The 18,964-nt window shown below is 33.3% G+C and overlaps 2 protein-coding genes across 4 annotated transcripts in view; both read left to right on the top strand.

The window, feature by feature from the left end:
• Nucleotides 1-14,162, top strand: part of LOC111001893 (putative phospholipase B-like lamina ancestor) — a 33,616-nt gene extending 19,454 nt beyond the window's left edge. Inside the window, exons 1-10 of one of the 3 annotated variants that reach the window (XM_045631229.1) lie at nucleotides 1,495-1,513; nucleotides 2,886-3,223; nucleotides 4,019-4,168; nucleotides 4,913-5,165; nucleotides 5,895-6,169; nucleotides 6,528-6,756; nucleotides 7,445-7,647; nucleotides 8,225-8,384; nucleotides 12,711-12,987; nucleotides 13,375-14,162. In XM_045631229.1, coding sequence (XP_045487185.1) covers nucleotides 3,108-3,223; nucleotides 4,019-4,168; nucleotides 4,913-5,165; nucleotides 5,895-6,169; nucleotides 6,528-6,756; nucleotides 7,445-7,647; nucleotides 8,225-8,384; nucleotides 12,711-12,987; nucleotides 13,375-13,703 — 1,992 coding nt within the window. In that variant the 5' untranslated portion in view covers nucleotides 1,495-1,513; nucleotides 2,886-3,107 and the 3' untranslated portion in view covers nucleotides 13,704-14,162. Of the gene's footprint in view, nucleotides 1-1,494; nucleotides 1,514-2,103; nucleotides 2,123-2,885; nucleotides 3,224-4,018; nucleotides 4,169-4,912; nucleotides 5,166-5,894; nucleotides 6,170-6,527; nucleotides 6,757-7,444; nucleotides 7,648-8,224; nucleotides 8,385-12,710; nucleotides 12,988-13,374 lie in introns of those variants that run through there. The other 2 variants (XM_045631230.1, XM_045631228.1) reach the window with 2 other exon arrangements.
• Nucleotides 14,163-14,929: 767 nt separating this feature from the next.
• LOC111001901 (charged multivesicular body protein 2b) lies at nucleotides 14,930-17,863 on the top strand. The gene is made up of 6 exons (XM_022271964.2): nucleotides 14,930-15,196; nucleotides 15,283-15,374; nucleotides 15,609-15,725; nucleotides 16,263-16,443; nucleotides 16,573-16,679; nucleotides 17,006-17,863. The coding sequence occupies exons 1-6, from the start codon at nucleotides 15,163-15,165 to the stop codon at nucleotides 17,105-17,107; spliced, it is 633 nt and encodes a 210-aa protein (XP_022127656.2). The 5' UTR covers nucleotides 14,930-15,162; the 3' UTR covers nucleotides 17,108-17,863.
• Nucleotides 17,864-18,964: the final 1,101 nt, after the last annotated feature.

Raw genomic sequence — 18,964 nt, 5'->3', positions numbered from 1 at the left:
GATATAATAATAATAAAAGCCCTTTATTCGCTGACCATTTAGCTTAAATGCTATTCTTATCAAACAGTAATATTCCGAAATCTAATTACATAGCAAAAACAATAATTTATTCTTAACCGCCTTGGTCAGGTCCGTCAACACAGGCCTCCCCCAATTGTTTCCATGTCTCTCTATCCTTGGCAGACATTCTCCATCCTTTTGGTAGATCGTCCTCCCATCTTTTAATTTGACCTCATCGTTTTCTTTTCCCGTTCCTCGGATACCACTCTATTACATCATTAGTCCATTTTTCTTGGTCGAAATGCAAGGATATAACGTGCTTTTGAAACAAAAACAGGCTTAAGATAGCACATTCTTATTTTTTAGTAACAACATTCATTGCAAGCATAAATAATAATAGTCGGCAAAGAAAAATATTAGTGTTTTTAATATTTTCTAAACTCTTTCGAACTCTGTGTAAAGCCAGGCTCATAGATTTAATGCGGCTGAATGTTCTTGATTTAATGGCTGAATTCACGTTGTACGTTAAAATAGTTCTTTTGGGATTTTATAACAAAAAACATATGAAGTTCCTCAAATCGATTAGAGAAATTATTTCAAATAAACTATAATCAAACTGAAAAATAAATTATAATAATGATGTTCCAATTTGAGACGGAAAAATGTTGTACTATAAAACCGGCTGGAGTATTATATGAAAAATTAAAAAAAAAACAAGAATGCGCGGTTGAAATCGCATGTATAATCTTACTAAAACAATCTCCCAAGATCAAAGAGGCTAGCTACGATCTCTCGTGGAATTATGTCCTTCACAGTAGCACTATTAAACACGGAAGCTGTAAATCGACTATCAGTTAGCACATCTTGTGAAACTGAAACTTCCTGAAAATCTAGATAAGAATCTTGCACTAATATATTTCATGCGGCTTTACTTGGTTTTAATTTAATTATCTTTAAGTTACTTATCCCGTTAATATCGAATGGGTCAGAGAGTATATATGTATGTATATGGGGAATATATATATGTATATGAAACACTGAGTATGTTTCATATACATATATATTTATAGGCATTCCAGTTCAAATTACATCTACATATCCAAAGTATTGATTGCTCCGCCGCCGAAAATCAAACCCACTGTCAAAAGCACGAAAGCTAACATACAAACTGCACATTATACATATTGGCATATGAAACTTAAATAAACTCATAAATATTTAGGTACAATTTAATATAATTTTTTCAATAAAATAAATCTTTAAATTACCATGACAAAGTATTTTAAAGAAACACAATATTTCGTAAAATAACGTTAAATTGTTGCGTTGATTATGAAGATCCCTTTAAACTTGGGATCGTCGATCCATTCCACGTGCATAATTTGATATCAGTTATGGGCTTTTGTCTTGGCAAATAGTTCATATATTGTAACGCCTGGTCTAGGCTGGCCGTGTTACATAACATCAGTGCGCAGTTCATAAAATGTAGTTGTTCAAAAAGATTGTAAAGTAGGTATGTATATATAATTTTGTTTTTTTTTTATATAATTAAATAGAAAAAAATGTTGCTAAAAATATTTAGTTATTTCAATAATTCTTTAAATTTACATATTGTTTCGTTAGAGAAATCGCCTCTCGCCAACTACGTCTTCAGAAAACCACAAGAAAATGTAATGACTCCTTAGAAATCGTTAATAATTAATCCTAAGAAATGCATTGCCATATAATATTGTATTTTTTGTACTGCCCGGCCTGTTTATCAACAGAAGACATTACAATGAAATTGTTCTTCCGCTAATGATTCAAGTTCAATATACCTTCAATATTTACAATATTTAATCGCGTTGAAGCATCATGTATTGTGACATGGGTAAAGATAAAACAGAACACAAATCTTAAACATTAGAGTATCTTTTATTGGTTCTATGATAAGATGTCATCCTACCGGGACTTATTTAGTCTTGCAAGAAATCACGAACAAAACATCGCTTTATTATTTGCGAATAAAACTAATAGAATTATATTATATTATTTAGTGAAATAAATATGAAAGTGGCTTTATAAGTGATCAGTGCATTGAAGATTGTGTGTGATTATTATTTATTTACTGTTTTGAACTTCAGTACGTAATTTACGTTTCTTTGTAGATTTCAGATCTGTCTGACTTTAATGTAATGATTTAAATGTACATATATATGTGGCAGCCAACTAGATAAATTAGCGGTTTTATTAACAGCCTAGACGTTAACTAGCGGCCTAAAAGATTTTCAGCCAGTTGATCAAACAGCTACGCTTTGACTTGAATCGATGACGTTTCATTACTTGCCGAGACGATTGACTCTTAATTTAAATTTAATTCCACTTTCTGCCAGCCCCAAACTCACAACGAAACTCTTAAAACTGTCAATATGGCGTCAGCAAACCCCAACTTCGATGACGTTTTCCAACGTGTCATGAAAAACAACAATTACAATGGAAGTGACAATAATAATGTGAATTTGACTCAAGCAATTTAATGAAATATTATTAATGCCATATCTATCATCGTTTTTATTTCTGTAAAATAATGAAACAATCATACGAATGGCCCTAAGCATTCGTCAGGCAGTCAATTACATGTTGTAACAAATGCTACGGCTGAATATCTTTCAAGCCGTTAGTTAAACGGATAAAAGACTAGCTGTAAATTGAACGGTTAATTAAGCTACGACATGCATTGTAGTTTGATAGGCATGAATTGTATGGAATAAACAATATACAAAAAAGCTAAACTTAATTTTATCAAAGCGCAGAACTACTTGGAAGAATTAAGAAAAACTACTTTCTCCCATAAAAGACAATAAGGACGAATTCCCAGGAATAATATGAATTTTCGTTTGTTTCAGGGTTTAAAGGAAAAGTAGATTAGTGTGTAAAAACACAAAATACATCGCAACAATAGCAAATGCGGGTGCCGCATAAAATTTGTGGAGAGACGAAATCTGAAAACGCGCTATAACATCTTTAATGGTCGCTCTCCCACTGGAGAAAGTCATTTACACCAACTGTCACTTCATTATTATTAAATTTCTTAATATCTTCTTTATTTTATAATATATATATTAGTAATGGCAATACTGAAAGTGGTTGGCGCCTCCTGGCTGCAAACCAAAATTAGTTCTTATATTCTTGGATTTCTTGGAATCCTCGCGATATTGGCGCTCTTTGCTGGACAAATTGAGAGGTGAGCATAATTATAACAGACTTATAACTTACTAGATATATAATAATAACGAGTCATAGATGTTTATATAGATACACCATTGATTGTACTTCTTACGTACATTTCCGTAAATAAGTTAGAAATTTCAATTAAAAAGGAATGTTTTATACAAAACGGATGTTGACAATGTACTGTGTATATGTTTACCCAAAACTTTATCGTGTTTATATGTACTAAATTACTTAAGTAGGTAGTATACGTCACAAGAGTCAATGTAATCATTGCCATGAATTATTTTCTAATAATTTATTTATTTCATAATCCTACAGCCAACATAAATTATATAATTACAAACAAATAAACTGAAAATATAGCCAAAGATGGAATACATGTTACAATTAAAACCACAAAAAGGTTCAAAGTTTAATAATTACCTAAAAGTCTTTTTTACATAATATTCAGTCGAAATTAGGAAAAAAGCTGGGAATAATAATAGGAAATGTTTTTAATATAAAAATTATCATGATTTAAATCGTATTCATGTTTAGAGATGTTTTTAATTGTTCCTTATAATAAAGGTTAATATTTTTTGAGGCAAACAAATAAACTAAATGTTTTTTTTTAAATTAATAGTAAGTTTGGATATAAGATAAAGAACTATCGTAATATTTGCATCTTATACCGTATCGTCCGACGCTCGTGGTAATTATTAATTATTATGGACGCTGTAAGGATTTGGTCAGCGCAATTTAATATTGAGATTTCTATCTTAACTAATGAATATACTGTTCAAATACAATTTAAATCTTATTACAGAATACAAGAAGATGGCAACTACACAGCTACTGTGTTTTATTCAGAGAAAACCGGATACAGCATAGAATTTTGGGGGCAAAGTAACGATTTAAATAATATACCTAGAGGAGTGGCCCGAGCATATTTTAGGCCCGAAATCGATAGTACTGGGTAAGTGTTTATGAATTTAAAGAAAATCGGCTTACCATAAAACAATATGATAAGTTGTCATGGTTAGATATTTTTATTCATTAATGAAATATCGGGTGGGCCCATGGGCCAAAGGACATATTGTGTAATAATACTTAACCCTTGCGATGGAGAAAGTATAGACCGTCATGTTTAAGAGAAATTGTGTCAAATCTGATAGGTTCACAAATGTAAAGATGAAAATAAATCCACTATAATAAGGATTACATTAAGTATATGCTATTATATTTAGTATAAGTAGCCAGACGGTGTGAAGGCCTCCAAATTCTTTCATCTGTCACTCATGTTCACTTCTTTTTCCAATCCCTTTCTTTAATTTCATCTTCTCAGGTGGATGTCCTCTCCTTTTTCGTATATATGAATCATACATAGATCCAAAACTATTTAACGGATTTACAGTTATCTATACTTTAGCTTCAGACCACATTCAAAAAAAGAGCGTCCCAATTCTTAAAAGGTGTCAGCCTACTGAGCTTTCTAGCAATGTGAGTGTCCATATCATTTGACACCGACTCATCTGGTGCCTGATTACCTCCTGTTACTTAGAAAACAACTTTTGTGAATAACTGCCTCCTAAGCTCAGTGATATTCTGCATTTATTTGAAAAAAAAATTCGTTCGTGCTGTCTGCAGCTGTCTGAATTTATCTTATTCTCAAGTGTTCAACCGAATGTTACGTATACATCTTGTTTCTACTCACTTACAGTTGGTCCCTACTCGAAGTGGAAACCAACGGTTCGTACCCTGACGAGATCCAAGCATATGCAGCAGGCATTGTAGAAGGTGCGTTGACCTGGTACTCTATCCATGTCCACCTGGAGAACACCATTCGTGCAAAATGTGAGGACCGACCAATAGAGAAGCAGTGTGATAAGCTAAGAGATGCCTTGGACAAGTCTGCTAACATCTGGAAAAGTTATGCTGCAGATCGAGCTGCTATAGATCCATACTGGCATCATGTAAGTATTTAATGACTTAAATAAAATTAAATACGTTTATTTTGGAACATAATAACATCATGGTATCACTTATTCCACGTCATTAAATTCGAGCCTGTTGGCATCCCTACTCATCGGCAAAGAAGGCAGAGGGAGTTGACCGAGAGAAAAAGCCGGGATAAAATACTCTCGGTACTTTTTTAAAGAAAAAAGCAAATCTTCAGACAATTCTACAATATTTAAAACAAAAATAGCAAATTAATTAGAAGTAGCCTGCCCAGCACTAGTCCCAGGCCCTTTATCTACTAGATAATCGCTAACTTTATAGTAAGCCTTTTTACACAGCTTTTCTTTAATACATTTCATAATGATTTGCTTCAGTTCAGACAAATATGACTCAAAACTTGGCGATAAAAAAGAGTGGCGGATAGTTTCTTGCCACTTCTTGCCCGCTCTACGACTTTGACTTGCGAACTGGTAGTAAATGTAAATTAAGAATTATTTAACACCTTTTCTGTTGACGTATATGAATAAAGATATTTTGTGTTTAAAGCAATACCTTACTTTCTCACATAGATACATGGATTCGCCCTTGAATCAAATCTTTATTACCTAAATGGCCAGCATTTAGGTAATAAACTCTCTCAAGGGATGAGACATCGCTGCAATATTGGCCTGGAAATTATTATCTTATTAGCCTTGTAAAAATATATTTATAAATAGCTTTTCATTATGAAACTGTTTCCCCAGGTATCATTATATTACACACAAATTAGGGGCGTCTTCACTGGGTGGAAGCACGGCGTCGAGAGGAATCAAAATGAATATGAAACAGATATATCGGATCTTTACTGGTTGAACTCGGTGTCAGAAGTTGCGGAAATTCAACAAAAACTCAATATAACACTAGAAGAACCAAACATCAATAAGCTGCCTGGCTTATCCAGTGCTTTTATAAGAATAACCAATGATACTGAAGATGAAACCGTCAAGAAACTTTTTATAGCACAAAATGCGGCTGGAAGGTAATAAATACCCTTAATCTTAAGAAATCTTTTAAGTATTAAAAGTAAAAAGAGCGAACCAATTCTTAAAAGTCAGGCAACGCACTCGCGATTCCTCTGACATTGAGAGTGTCAGTGTAGTTGAACTAATAAATATTTAAAAAATCGTAGATAATTTTTATTTAACTGTAACTAATACTTAATAGGCTAGTTTCAAATTTGTTTATTCTAATATAATTAATGTGTATGTTTGTAATATATGTGACGTCATATTTCCTTGTATCATTAAACTATTTATTTATTGAAGTTTATAAAAATTCAAATTATTCAAAAACTTTTAAATAAACAAAATAATAATACTAAAATTTAATTGTTGCAGTTATTCATCAATGACACGAATAATGAAGAGGTACAAGTTAAACTATCAAAGTATGACCAAAGACAACAAAGCCGGTTTGACCATAGACTTCTCAAGCTACCCAGGATCTATTACCAGCCAGGATGAGTTCTACGTGATTAAGGGGATGGACCACAGATTATCAATCGCTGGTACGACGATAAAGAATTACAATAACAAGCTGTGGAAGGATGTTAACATTACAGAACAAGTGAGTTGTTGTATTGTTTCCTGTTGCGTGATATTGCATACTTTGATGGGTAATTAAAAGCCCTTTTAAAGATTTCTGTATCTGTTTCGTAATCATTTGTTTATTTGTTATTTACCTCATGATGTTTTCATGTACCTTGCGAGCGAGTGTTAAATGCACACATAGACATAAATAGATACAAATAAAAGAATGCACACATAGACATAGATTGGTTGGGATGTGAAATTGTTGCCATATACAGGTAATTGTGTGTAACTCAAGCGTAACACAGTGCCGCGCAGTGTTTTAACTCAAAAGAGTGCTATACTTTAATTTAAACTTTTTAGATAAGATTGATGAGTTCAGGCGTACCAGGTGATTTGTTTTATAAAATAAAACTTATTTACCAAAAATATTTATACATTCGTGAACATACAAAAACATGTTACAAACAAAATGCCTTGATATAAATATATTAATAAATCTTGACTATTAAAATATGAAATGATTATATTTAAAGATCTTTTATAGCGTCATTTTTATAACTTTATTATAAAAAAAACAATTATAATAGGTGTCCTTTATATTGGAAAATATTTGGCGTAATCAAAATATATACGCTTATCTATGTTAACGTAAAACAACTCTATTACTTATTCTATTCAAAAACAGTTATGTAATAAAAATAATTATATTAATCTTATTACAGTTGCCTCTTGGCCCTCGGGTATCCGCAGCAAATCACCTAGCAAGAAATGTCAGTTCCTGGAGTCATATGCTGGCTTCCAGCAACTCAGGCACTGGCTGCAAACAGTGGCTCGTCGTTGACCACGATAGATTTGACAATTTGCATAGACAAGAACCCATAGAGCACCAAGGTCAAACGGAGGTCGTCACAGAGATTGTTAGCAAGTAAGAATTACTTTCATTTAAACTGTAAAGATTCTTGACTCGACATATTTTAATGAAATTGGTAAAGGTTTGCGTTCTTTACATTAGAGTACGTGCGCAAAGAGAACCGTCGTCATAACCGTCTCTCTTCCACTCAAAGATTTAAGTATGCATTCATTTCATAAATGTTGTGTTAGGACTCACGATAAAGTATCGTCCGTAAACCAACTTTACAGATAACCATTTATTTGTATGTTTAAGCATAATTCTACTGTGGATAGATCTGAATGATCGAGATAAATTATTCGGATGTACACCGACTTTGAAAAAAATATTAATAAGTTTTTCGTATTCCTTGCATAAATTATTTAATAAGGGTAGGAATCACAGTTGTAGTTCAATAAACTCTTGGTTATTTATTTATTAAAGTTCACCACATAATATATATATATAATGTTACATATAGGGTAGGTATATGTTACAATCTTTTCTGAAATATATGACATTTATAAAAATCAAATTACTTATTTTTCTTTTTTAAATTTTACTCTGTGCAATAAAGTAAACATGGATTTAAAGTGACTTGTATAATTGACAGTGACACAAGGCACATAGTCCTACACCGACCCGGTAAAGGACACACGAAGGGACTCGTCTGGTTAATCGAACAAGTTCCGGGACGCACGCATTCCGCTGATCTCTCTGACGCGCTCTTAGAGAGGACGTACTTGGCTACGTATGGGTTGCCGCATTTTAAAGTAAGTTATGTATTTTGATTTAATTTTTAGTTTTTGGTTGAATCCGAATTTATTATCTATTTATTTATTTATTTATTGGGAAACCAAACAGAGACATCCTTAATAAAAACAAAGTCAAAAATATAACAAATACAAACACACGGGATGCATCCACATCAGGTTACACTTATATATGATACACAAAATAATACATGACAACAACACACTAATAGTAATATAAAGTTAAGACATTAAGAGTTGCTTTATTTTATTCTTAAACAAAGCAGTAGTGGAGTGCGAAAAAGGGTCAATGTTTTTGATTGAATCTAAGGAAGAACACATCCTGTGAAGAGGCTCGCGGAACCCAATGTTGGTTCTGGGAGTCTGAAAATTAAAAGTTCTATGTAAGCGTAGAGACCTGGCAGGAACATTAAATGGTATGAGTTCAAGAAGATCTGAACAACTTATTTCATTTACGCATATTTTTCTCACTGTGACACAATCTATTAGATTACGCCTAGTACTCAGAGAAGGTAATTTATATCTTATTAAAAGTTCCTTGTAATTAGCCCTACCACTATTCATCCGATAATTTAAAATGCGTAAAAATTTCTTTTGTACAGCCTCCAGTTGTGCGACATATATAGCGTAATGCGGATTCCAGATTGGACAGGCGTACTCCAACTGGGATTGCACGAGCGTCCTATAAAGGTGGATGTATGTGGTTTTGTCTTTGAAGGGTCTGGTGACTCGTGTTATGAAACCTAACATGCGGTAGGCTTTATTAATAATTAAGCCTATGTGCTTATCTAGGGTTAATTTGGAGTCAAAAAGGACACCAAGATCTCTTACAGACCGCACACGTTCGAGGGCATGGTTTCCAAGGGTGAAGTTGGCGGTGATTGTGTTATGTGTTTTTCTTGTAAACACGATATGCTGACACTTACTATATTTCAAGAATAATTTGTTTATTTGGCAGTAGTCATCAAGCCTATCGAGATCCTCCTGGATAAGTTTCACGTCAGAAAGTGTAACTACCTTTCTGTATAACTTTAAATCGTCTGCGTAGAGCAAGTAATTGCAGTGTAAGAAACATTTGGATATGTCATTAATATATAAGGAAAAGAGCAACGGCCCAAGAATGGAGCCCTGGGGGACGCCGGATGTCACTACTATTTGAGAAGAAGTAAACCCATTTATAACCACCGATTGAACACGATTATGCAGGTATGCTGTAAACCATCTTAAAAGATTGCCCTTAATACTATTAAAAGACAGCTTTTGTAAAAGCATCATATGGTCAACTTTATCAAATGCCTTCTGAAAGTCTGTGTAGATTGTGTCTATCTGGTGGTTATTATCTAAACCGTTAAAAATATAATTACTGAAAACAAGGAGGTTTGAGAGAGTAGATTTACCAGCTGCAAATCCGTGCTGTTGGTCTATAATAACATGCCTTAGACTGGAATAAATGCGTTGGTGAACTAATCTTTCCAGAACTTTAGGGATTGCAGAGAGTATTGAAATCGGTCGGTAATTTTCGACATCGCTCCTTTCACCACCCTTAAAGATAGGCGTTATGTAAGATAATTTCCAGCAGTCAGGGAATGTGCCACTGGACATACACTTATTGAAAATAATCTGTAAAGGGGCACATAATGACCGATATGTACGCTTAAGAAAAACTGGTCTAATTTGATCTGGACCAGGACCTTTATTTGGATCAAGCAAAAATAATTCTTTGCTGATTTCATCTTTGTCGAAAAATAAATTATTCAGAAGGATCTGAGAGTTACTGGAAAGGCTCTCATCAACGGTGTACATAGTGCCTCCACCTAAGTCAGTTTGAGAATCAAATACTGACTGAAAATAGTTTGAAAATAGCTCAACTATTTGTTTAGGGTCGTCAGATGAAATACTGCCATATTTTATTAGTTTAGGGTATCCTAAGTTAGTCTGTTTTAGCGTAGACGTGTACTTCCAAAAATATTTGATATTTGTTTTTAACGATAGTTCAATTCCTTGTATGTAACGATTATAGCAGAGTTTCATAAGACCCTTAACGCGCGCCCTTAATAAAGAAAATTCTTGATAGTCGAGCAAGTTTTTGTAGGTCTTCCAACGACACCAAAGTTTCTTCTTACGATTAAGAGCTCTTATCAGCCCTCTGCTAAACCAAACTGGATGCTTACGGGATTTAGGTCTAGAGAATGGCACGCTAGTAGCAATAATTTCATTTATTTTTGAGTAAAAGATGGCAACAGCATCATTAGAATGGGGCGAGGCTAGTAGTGTCACCCAATCTACCCCATCAATAGCAGTATTTATTGAGTCATAATCTGCATTAAAGAAATTTCTTTGATTGAAAATAATTGATTTCATGACAGTTGACCTATCAACAGTGCTAAGTATATCTAAAGGCGGATGATGAGGAACAGGATTAAGCAACGGATCATCAGAGCAATCAACACGCCCAGGAAGTGTTGTTAGGACTAGGTCTAAGAGCCGCGCATTGTTATTGTAGACTACATTAATTTGTTTTAAATTCATAAAAGATATAGTATGCAACAATAATTTTGATGTCTCAGTATTTGCAGATTGTAGTAGGGTATCTGGAGAGGATGACCAGATGAGATGAGGTAAATTAAAGTCACCTGTAATTATGTAATTAGAAAATCGAGCACTAGCGTGTATGTCATGCAGTTTTTGAAAGAATTTTATGTATGCAGAGGTATGAGTTACGGGGGGAAAGTAACAAGCATTGAGGAGGAGACGAGCGTGAGATGGCAGGTGAATGTATATTTCCTCCAAATCCGGGGCCTCAAACTCAGTCAATCTGATAGATTTAATTCCTCTTTTCACCATGACCAAGACACCGCCGCCACTCTTTTTATGAGAGAGCTGGAGGTTTCTGTCCCGTCGAAATATATCATAACCGCACGAGTGCAACTCTCCATCAAAGACAGAATCCACTAACCAAGTCTCTACCAAAACAATAATATCAAAGTTGCTAAGAAGAATACTATTTTTGAGTTTATTTATTTTACTCTTTATGCCTCCACAGTTCTGATAGTAAATTGATAAGGCATTAAGAGCCATTACCCATACTCAAAAATATGAAGGAAGAAAATGAAGATTATAAAAAAATCCAGTTTCGCACTCCGCACCGCAATAAAAGAACAAAAAAAGAGCAAGATACCAACTAAACATATAGAACACTCGAACACAATACAAAAAATATACAAAATGTAAATAGGGGAATATAGTCATATTAATTTGGCTAGATCATCACTGGATCGCACTTGGATGGCTTTAGCTTCATCAGTTTTTCTAACAAAAATACAACAGTTTTTTATCCAAACATACTTATACCCTCTTTCCCTTGCAAGTTGCCTGACCTTACTAAAGAGTATTTTGTTTTTCAAGGTAAGGTGTTCATTGACGTAGAATCGATTGTTGCCAGAGGCAGCCACAGATCCAACCAGCAATTTATCAACTGTTAGAGAGCCACGCACACGTGCAGCAGCGATAAAATCATCACGTTTTCTGCGAGTTGTCAACTGCAGTATAATATTTCTCGGGCGACCCGTAGGTACTCCTGGCTTAACGCGGTGAACAGTTTTTATGTCTGAGTCTTTTAATTCGACGTTTAAAATGTTGCTTAGTGTAAGAGAGAGCTGCATAAGGTTTTCACCTTTAATTTCGGGCACATTTTGAATCTCGACATTGCAGTTTCTAGAGGCTTGATCGAAGTTGTCGAGCCTGTTACTCAAGGTTTCAAGCTCGTGACGTAGTGACGCATTTTCTTCTATGAGGTTGGACGGCAGGGAAGAGGAGTTTGTCACTGCCGCTGATTCCACTTGAGCAACTCTTTCTTCGCATGTGTTTATGCGATTTTCTAAGGCAATTATATCATTCCGAAATGTTCGCGAAACCTCTAAGATTGCCGAGTTGAGATCATCGCGCCACTGTTGACTTAAGTTCGCAAACTTTGAGTCCATATATTTAGTTAACACCTCCGTGTCCACGTTCAAGGGCGAAGCCGAACTAAGGGTAGGTGAGTTGGTCGTCGAGAGCGTTGTTTTCTTTTTAGACTTACATGCAGAACACTTCCATTTTATTCTGTTCATAGGTAAAATCTGTCATAAATGGCGCACCCTCATTAAATTCTAATCATAATATCAAAAAGTTACCTGTAGTATTGATAACACAGTTTAACCACGTTTGCTAAAAAGCACTTAAAACTTTGTATAAATTTAATAAAAAATAAAAAGACTAGAGGAAGCATATAACGTTCGAATAGACAATTTTTTAATGTGTTAAAAAATTATATGTAATTGTCTTCAGGACATCGCAGAAACAACACAACTATCAAAGATGGAAGAACTCCACGGGAACATGTTCTCAGAATCAGAGTCACACAGAGCACTTATCTTCCAACAAGGGTTCAAAAACGCTACATCTTTAGAAAGTATTCTGAAATTGATGCGATTGAACAATATTACATCTCAAAGTGACAATTGTGACGAGAAATGTCTTTACGAGTTTGGATATTCTGTGCCCGGAGTCCGAGGGGACTTTTTCAAGCAATCGTATGGAATCATTGATACGAAAGTTGTTACTGGTAAAGTATTTTTCTATAAAGGTTCAAAATTTAATCGTAAATTCTGGGATTTATGAAAACATTTTGTTTTATCGTCATATTCTAATTAATTAATGCCTATGAATATATTTCTAGCACTAGCACAAAAGATACTTCTTTTTGAGTTTTGATAAGTCGGTACTCTCTTACTTCTGACAGCGATGGGTATATGTGGTATACCGATTTCGGTAGTCAGGTTTTTCAGCCAATTTTCATACATTTCTTTCAATACCAGCGAATGTAATATTGAATCCATATTGGAAGTTAACCTTATCGAGTCAAATTGTTATAGACAAGATTTTATAACACCAACTTCCACCAAAATCGAAAAAGATTTATATGTTAAATTAATAAATAATTTTATTGCAGGTAACACTAAGAACGGTACATTAGAATTCATCGCCATATCCGGTCCACCCTTCACCGAACCAAATAGCACTCTATTACCCGTCAACAAGGGAAACATCGCCTCCATATACACTGACAAGTTTGATGACGTGTCAGTCCTTAACGGCATTGAAATAAGGAACTTGGTTAAGCAAAGGCGTCAAGAGGAGGAAGAGGAAAACCTAAAAATTCTTAATAAAGACGTTATAAAACCTTTCCAATGGTCCCAAAGTGATTTTGAAAATGATCCCCACGAAGGTTTACCCGATGTATGGAATTTCGGAACATTCACTCCCAATTGGTCCTGGTGATTTCATTTTTGATCAGTACTCAGAGTCGTCCATTAAACAGTTAAATTTAAAGCTTTTTATTTATTTATTAAAAAATAATCAACGCGTTAGTATATTTATATTAGTCAAATTTTAATGAATTGTTAATAATTTTTTATCAATTTTAATCTATCATTAGATTATTTAAAAGACTCTGAGTACAGGCAATTATTTAATAAATATCCGTCCAACTCCCGTAATAAAGCCGTTTAAATCCTTTTTAGCCATTGACATTTTTCATATATTAGATTTAATTTATTTCCATCGCATCTCCATAATAGGTTAATTTTTAAATATACGATTGTAGTTTGTCTTCTCCGTGTCTGTCCTTTTATGTTTGTTTTAGAAAATTAAAATCGTTGACGCCAAATCCTAATAAAAATGAAGTGACTGAATTTATTTTTCGACTTTTTCGGAATAAATGTTTTACTGTATATAGAATTTTGTTTTTTATTTATCACTATAAAACAATACAATACATATTTACAATTATTTATATCCATCCAGGAAAATTTAGATAAAGTATAAGCATTGCACACGAACCAAAATTAAAAGAATATCCCCTTGTCATACTTCTTTAAATATCAAAAATGCTACTAAAATAAGTAATAATAAACTAATTATTATATTAAACTATATAAAGTAATAAAGTAAAATATACTATAATAAAGTAATAAAGTATTATAGGATGGGGTTAATGATTTTGGTTCAAATTATAATGATTTTCTCAATGCCTGTTAAGACTCTTTTCCTCAAATTCTAAGTTCTAAATGTGACTTTCGAACGTCAAATCAATGTTATCCAATATCGATTTTCGGTTTTCGATTATGACATCGATGTCAATATCGATGTTTTCCTAACATCGACATCACTGATGCAAATTGTTTCACATGTCAAACAACTTGAACAAAATTAGGATAGGATATTGGCACAGTTTAACTGTCATTTTCTCACAAAAGCTTATCCACAGATACCGATCCGACCTACCATGGATAGCTTGTAGCGACAGATAGCTATTACAATCCGTCGATTAGTTATTGGCACCCTTTTTACAACATTTGGATTAAGATCTATCTCAGATGGTCAAACATGGATTGAGGTTATTGGGTTTGGGCGTAAGACAATAGGCTATTCGTAAGGTGTCAGTTTTCAACAGATTAGGTATAATTGGTTTGGTGCGATTGTCATTCGTCAGTAGTCTAAAGTCTTGTTAAACCTTGATCTGGTGGTATTATATTTTGATTTTTGATAAGTGGAAAGTGTTAAGTGATTAATTTGTGATTACCCAAATGAATCATTCAAATAATAAGTAAAACTTAAACATACATTTTGTTTATATCAAGAAACTGCTTATTGTTTTAAATAATTATATCGAATGTCTGCCAGAAAAATCTGAAGTTATACATATTCAGTTGTCAAACAAATTTAGTATTAAAAAAACATGAATTTCTTTAAGAAACCACCAACAATAAAAGGTAAATAATTCATAAGTAGTAACCTAAATTGTCAGATTACCAAACAATAGTCTTACCTCAAAACAATGAACACAAAACATTTTCAGAACAACAGAGGGAAAATGATCGTGAACTTAGGAAGGCAAGCAGAGATCTGGAAAGAGATAAAGTTGCTCTGGAAAGGGAAGAGAAAAAATTGGTGAGAATACTACATTCATAAACAATACTATGACACATTATATTATGTGCTCAATTTTTTCAACTCAACAACAATGTTGGTTATTTCTAGTTTCAGCACCCCCTGATAATGAATCAAATAATAACACTAATATATCATAGCGATTTAAATTCATCCAGTACATCCATTAATAAACATAAACTACTATTCCATTTCAATCCATTCTATACACTAACTTTATTACTATTTTTTCAGGAAATGGAAATAAAGAAAATGGCTAAGGAAGGTAATAATGCTGGTTGCAAAATTTTAGCGAAACAACTAGTACAATTGAGAAATCAAAAGACTAGGATATATTCAGCTAATAGCAAGGTATGTATTTATATAAATTAATAAAGTTGAAGCAAATTATATACTTATTTGTTATTAATTTTACTGGTTTGCATTGAATTTACAAGATTAGGTTTCTTTACATAATATGAACTTTGGGAAACACTTTAATTTTCTTTAACTTCCATAATTTATAAATTATTATCATAGTCCTCTAAGCCCTTATTTGCCTGTATCCTATTGAATTATTTTTATCAGGTTTCTGTTGCTCTCAGTTATACAACTTTCTCTCGTGGGCCTAGGGCCGCTGCATACCTCTTTGGTTATTGTTGGTAGTGACTGAGGTAGATTTCAGTGAGTATTGCTCACCCAGTTCTGTCACATGCAGAGGGACTGAAATGCGTTGAGTTCTAATTAAACCCTCTGTTTTGTGACATAGCATAAATGCATTTCCATTATGTGCATAAAAAAACTATGGCATAACACTTATTTATATACAGAGGCTTTTTAACAATAAGATAAATACTATCTAAAGTATTTCTTTTCCTTATTCTAAATATATATTTTTTATATTTTCAGATATCCAGTGTACAAATTCACAATAAAGCTATGGGTGCAAATGTTGCAATTGCTGGTGCTATGGGAACAACTGCTAAAACTATGGGAAGTATGAATAAGATAATGAATCCACAACAAATTGCCAAAAATATGGAAGCTTTCAAGCATGCCAATGCTAAAATGGAAATGACTGATGAAATGAGTAAGTCATGTTAAGTTATTACTCTTCTATGAAACATATAGTTCAGTTTAATAGGAATTTTAGTGTATAGATTTTTTTATTAAAGTGTAAATGTAAAACTGTTTGTTAAAATATGTTTTGTTTTTTTAGTATCAGAAACTTTGGATGATATAATGAATGAATCAGACGATGAGGAAGAAACCGAAGGAATCATCAACCAAGTTCTTGATGAGATTGGTATTGAAGTCAGTGGCAAGGTATGTATTGTTAAATGTTTTGATATGTATTTTTTATTTACACTTCTTTGAAAGTAAGAAAACTATGATCATATAATTTGTTAAATAAACTAAAGACTAAAGCTAAATTTTGTTGTTTATTAGGAAAGTGCAGTATATTTACATATACAATATTTTTCATAAAATAATTTTAATAAAATAATTATTAATAATAATTTCTATAATTTCTTACTATAACTAATTGAAGTACAAGAGAGCGTATTTCTTAAGGTTTTTATATCTGTAATCTAATAGTTTTAATCTGATATCTTCTTAATTATAAAAAAAATCCCTACAATTTTTTGCAGATGGCGAATGCACCATCTGTATCTAGAAATAAAGTTGGCGAATCAACTACAGATGCAGACAAGGACATTATGGCGCAGCTCGCGAAATTGAAGTCAAGTTAATGTATTGTACCAAATATATTTATTCTACATGTTTAAAAAGCTATATAGCTAAGAGTCACATTAAAGTAAATTAAATTTGTAAAATGAAATAAATCTGATAACATTTTATACCTTATATATATTTGTTAAGTTAAAGAAGTTCATAAACATGAAAACTTTACTATAATGAGTAATGTTATGATTTTATTAGATTTTAATCTAAGACTGTAAACACAAAAGGCAACGATTCTTAAAAATCATCCGTCCAGTTGTCTTTAGCCGACAGGAAAAAAATTGACGAACTTTTATTTAGTTATTTCACCAATTTAAAAAGATGTGTTATGACTTATTGTGAGTGATTTAAAATATGTGTCAGGAACCAGCAATACGTAAATTCAATTGTAATAGAAAATTATTAATACGTTTTTATATAGCAAAATTGATTTATTAACTTTGTTACCAAAATTAGTCTTGAAAAGTATAATTGTATGAACAGATCATATGTTCAAAGATATAGTTTGTGCTAAGGCTACCACAAAGACATTTGTCCATAAAACCCAGAATATGGTATGTATTTGGTAAAATATGGTTTATTATCTTTTTTTATTAACCTGAAAGTTATTGGCTATAAAGTTAATTGCCTTGCTGGTTTGTATTATGATTTAAAAATTAATTAATCTACCCCATGTGGGTTGATGGGGTATTTATAGTTTAGCTTCATAAAAGAATGGTGATATATTGTTATAATTTATATAATCATTAAATTGTTTATACAACTATTGTGTTATTACTTCCAACCCTAGCTTCAGATTAACACTGATATTTCACAATCCTCACAATCCATGGTTGAAACTCGGTAGAGCTTCTACCATGAAATTGATGAGATTCATCTGCCTAACATATTTGTATGACCAATGTTACGCGGTAAGGTTTTTATACGGTTCCAGGTTCTTCAAACGGGAAATCACTAAGGCAATCTAAGAGCACATTGCTAGAATTGGCGAGAGATTGGCCCAAGTCCCTTCGGGGACTCGAGCCTTCTGGTCTCTCGCCAAAGCTGTCCAAAGGAATTTTTGTCAGCCCGCCATTTTACCACTGCACAGGGAGTATGACTCGCTGGCCTACAGTGCGAAGGAGAAGGCCGACCTTTTCTGTCTGCTGTCTCTTCGCGTCCAACTCGACTTTGGATGACCGAGGCAGATCACCTCCGCCATCCGCGGTGTGATTTTCATTCCGGCAACATGCTGTCAAAGCACTATTTTCCTTGGACATTCATAAGTCGAGCGGGCCGGATGGAATTCCTCCAATTGTGCTCCTGAGTTGGTTCCGGTCTTAAAGCGCCTTTTCTGGTACCTGTAGTCGCTCGGCACTGTTCCAAAGTGTTGGAAGACCGCTTCAATACATCCGATCTCTAAAAAAGGCGATCACTCTGATCCGTCCAACAAAAAATATACAAATGTTTTACGGAGATAATTTTGAGAACTGTAACTTCTGTGTAGGAACGATGTATTTTGTGTCCAATAAAGTTCTTTCTTTCTTTCTTTATGTTATTTCTTCCTCTAACCCACCGTTTCTGAAGCGGTTGCGACCCTTGGTTCGAGTTTGTTTTAAAAGTGGATCGCAGTCTGTTATAAAAATAATAAATACAAACTACATATAGGTACAAAAGATTCGTTTATTAAATATAATGTGAGAACGAACACGAAGACGTCGTCGCAAGACTGTTTTTGGCTTTTCTTGGGTCGCGATATAAAAATGGTTGAGAAACGATTCTCTTACCTATTAGGAAGGGTTTGAAGAAAAACACTTCACACCAACAACATAATTTTAAATTTAACGGTTAAATTTAAAATTATGTTAAAATAATTATAAGTTTAC

Source organism: Pieris rapae, chromosome 14 (genome assembly GCF_905147795.1).
Source record: "Pieris rapae chromosome 14, ilPieRapa1.1, whole genome shotgun sequence".
NCBI lineage: Eukaryota > Metazoa > Arthropoda > Insecta > Lepidoptera > Pieridae > Pieris > Pieris rapae.
Note: the sequence above shows the minus strand (reverse complement) of the source record. Positions and strands in the feature narration are given on the sequence as shown.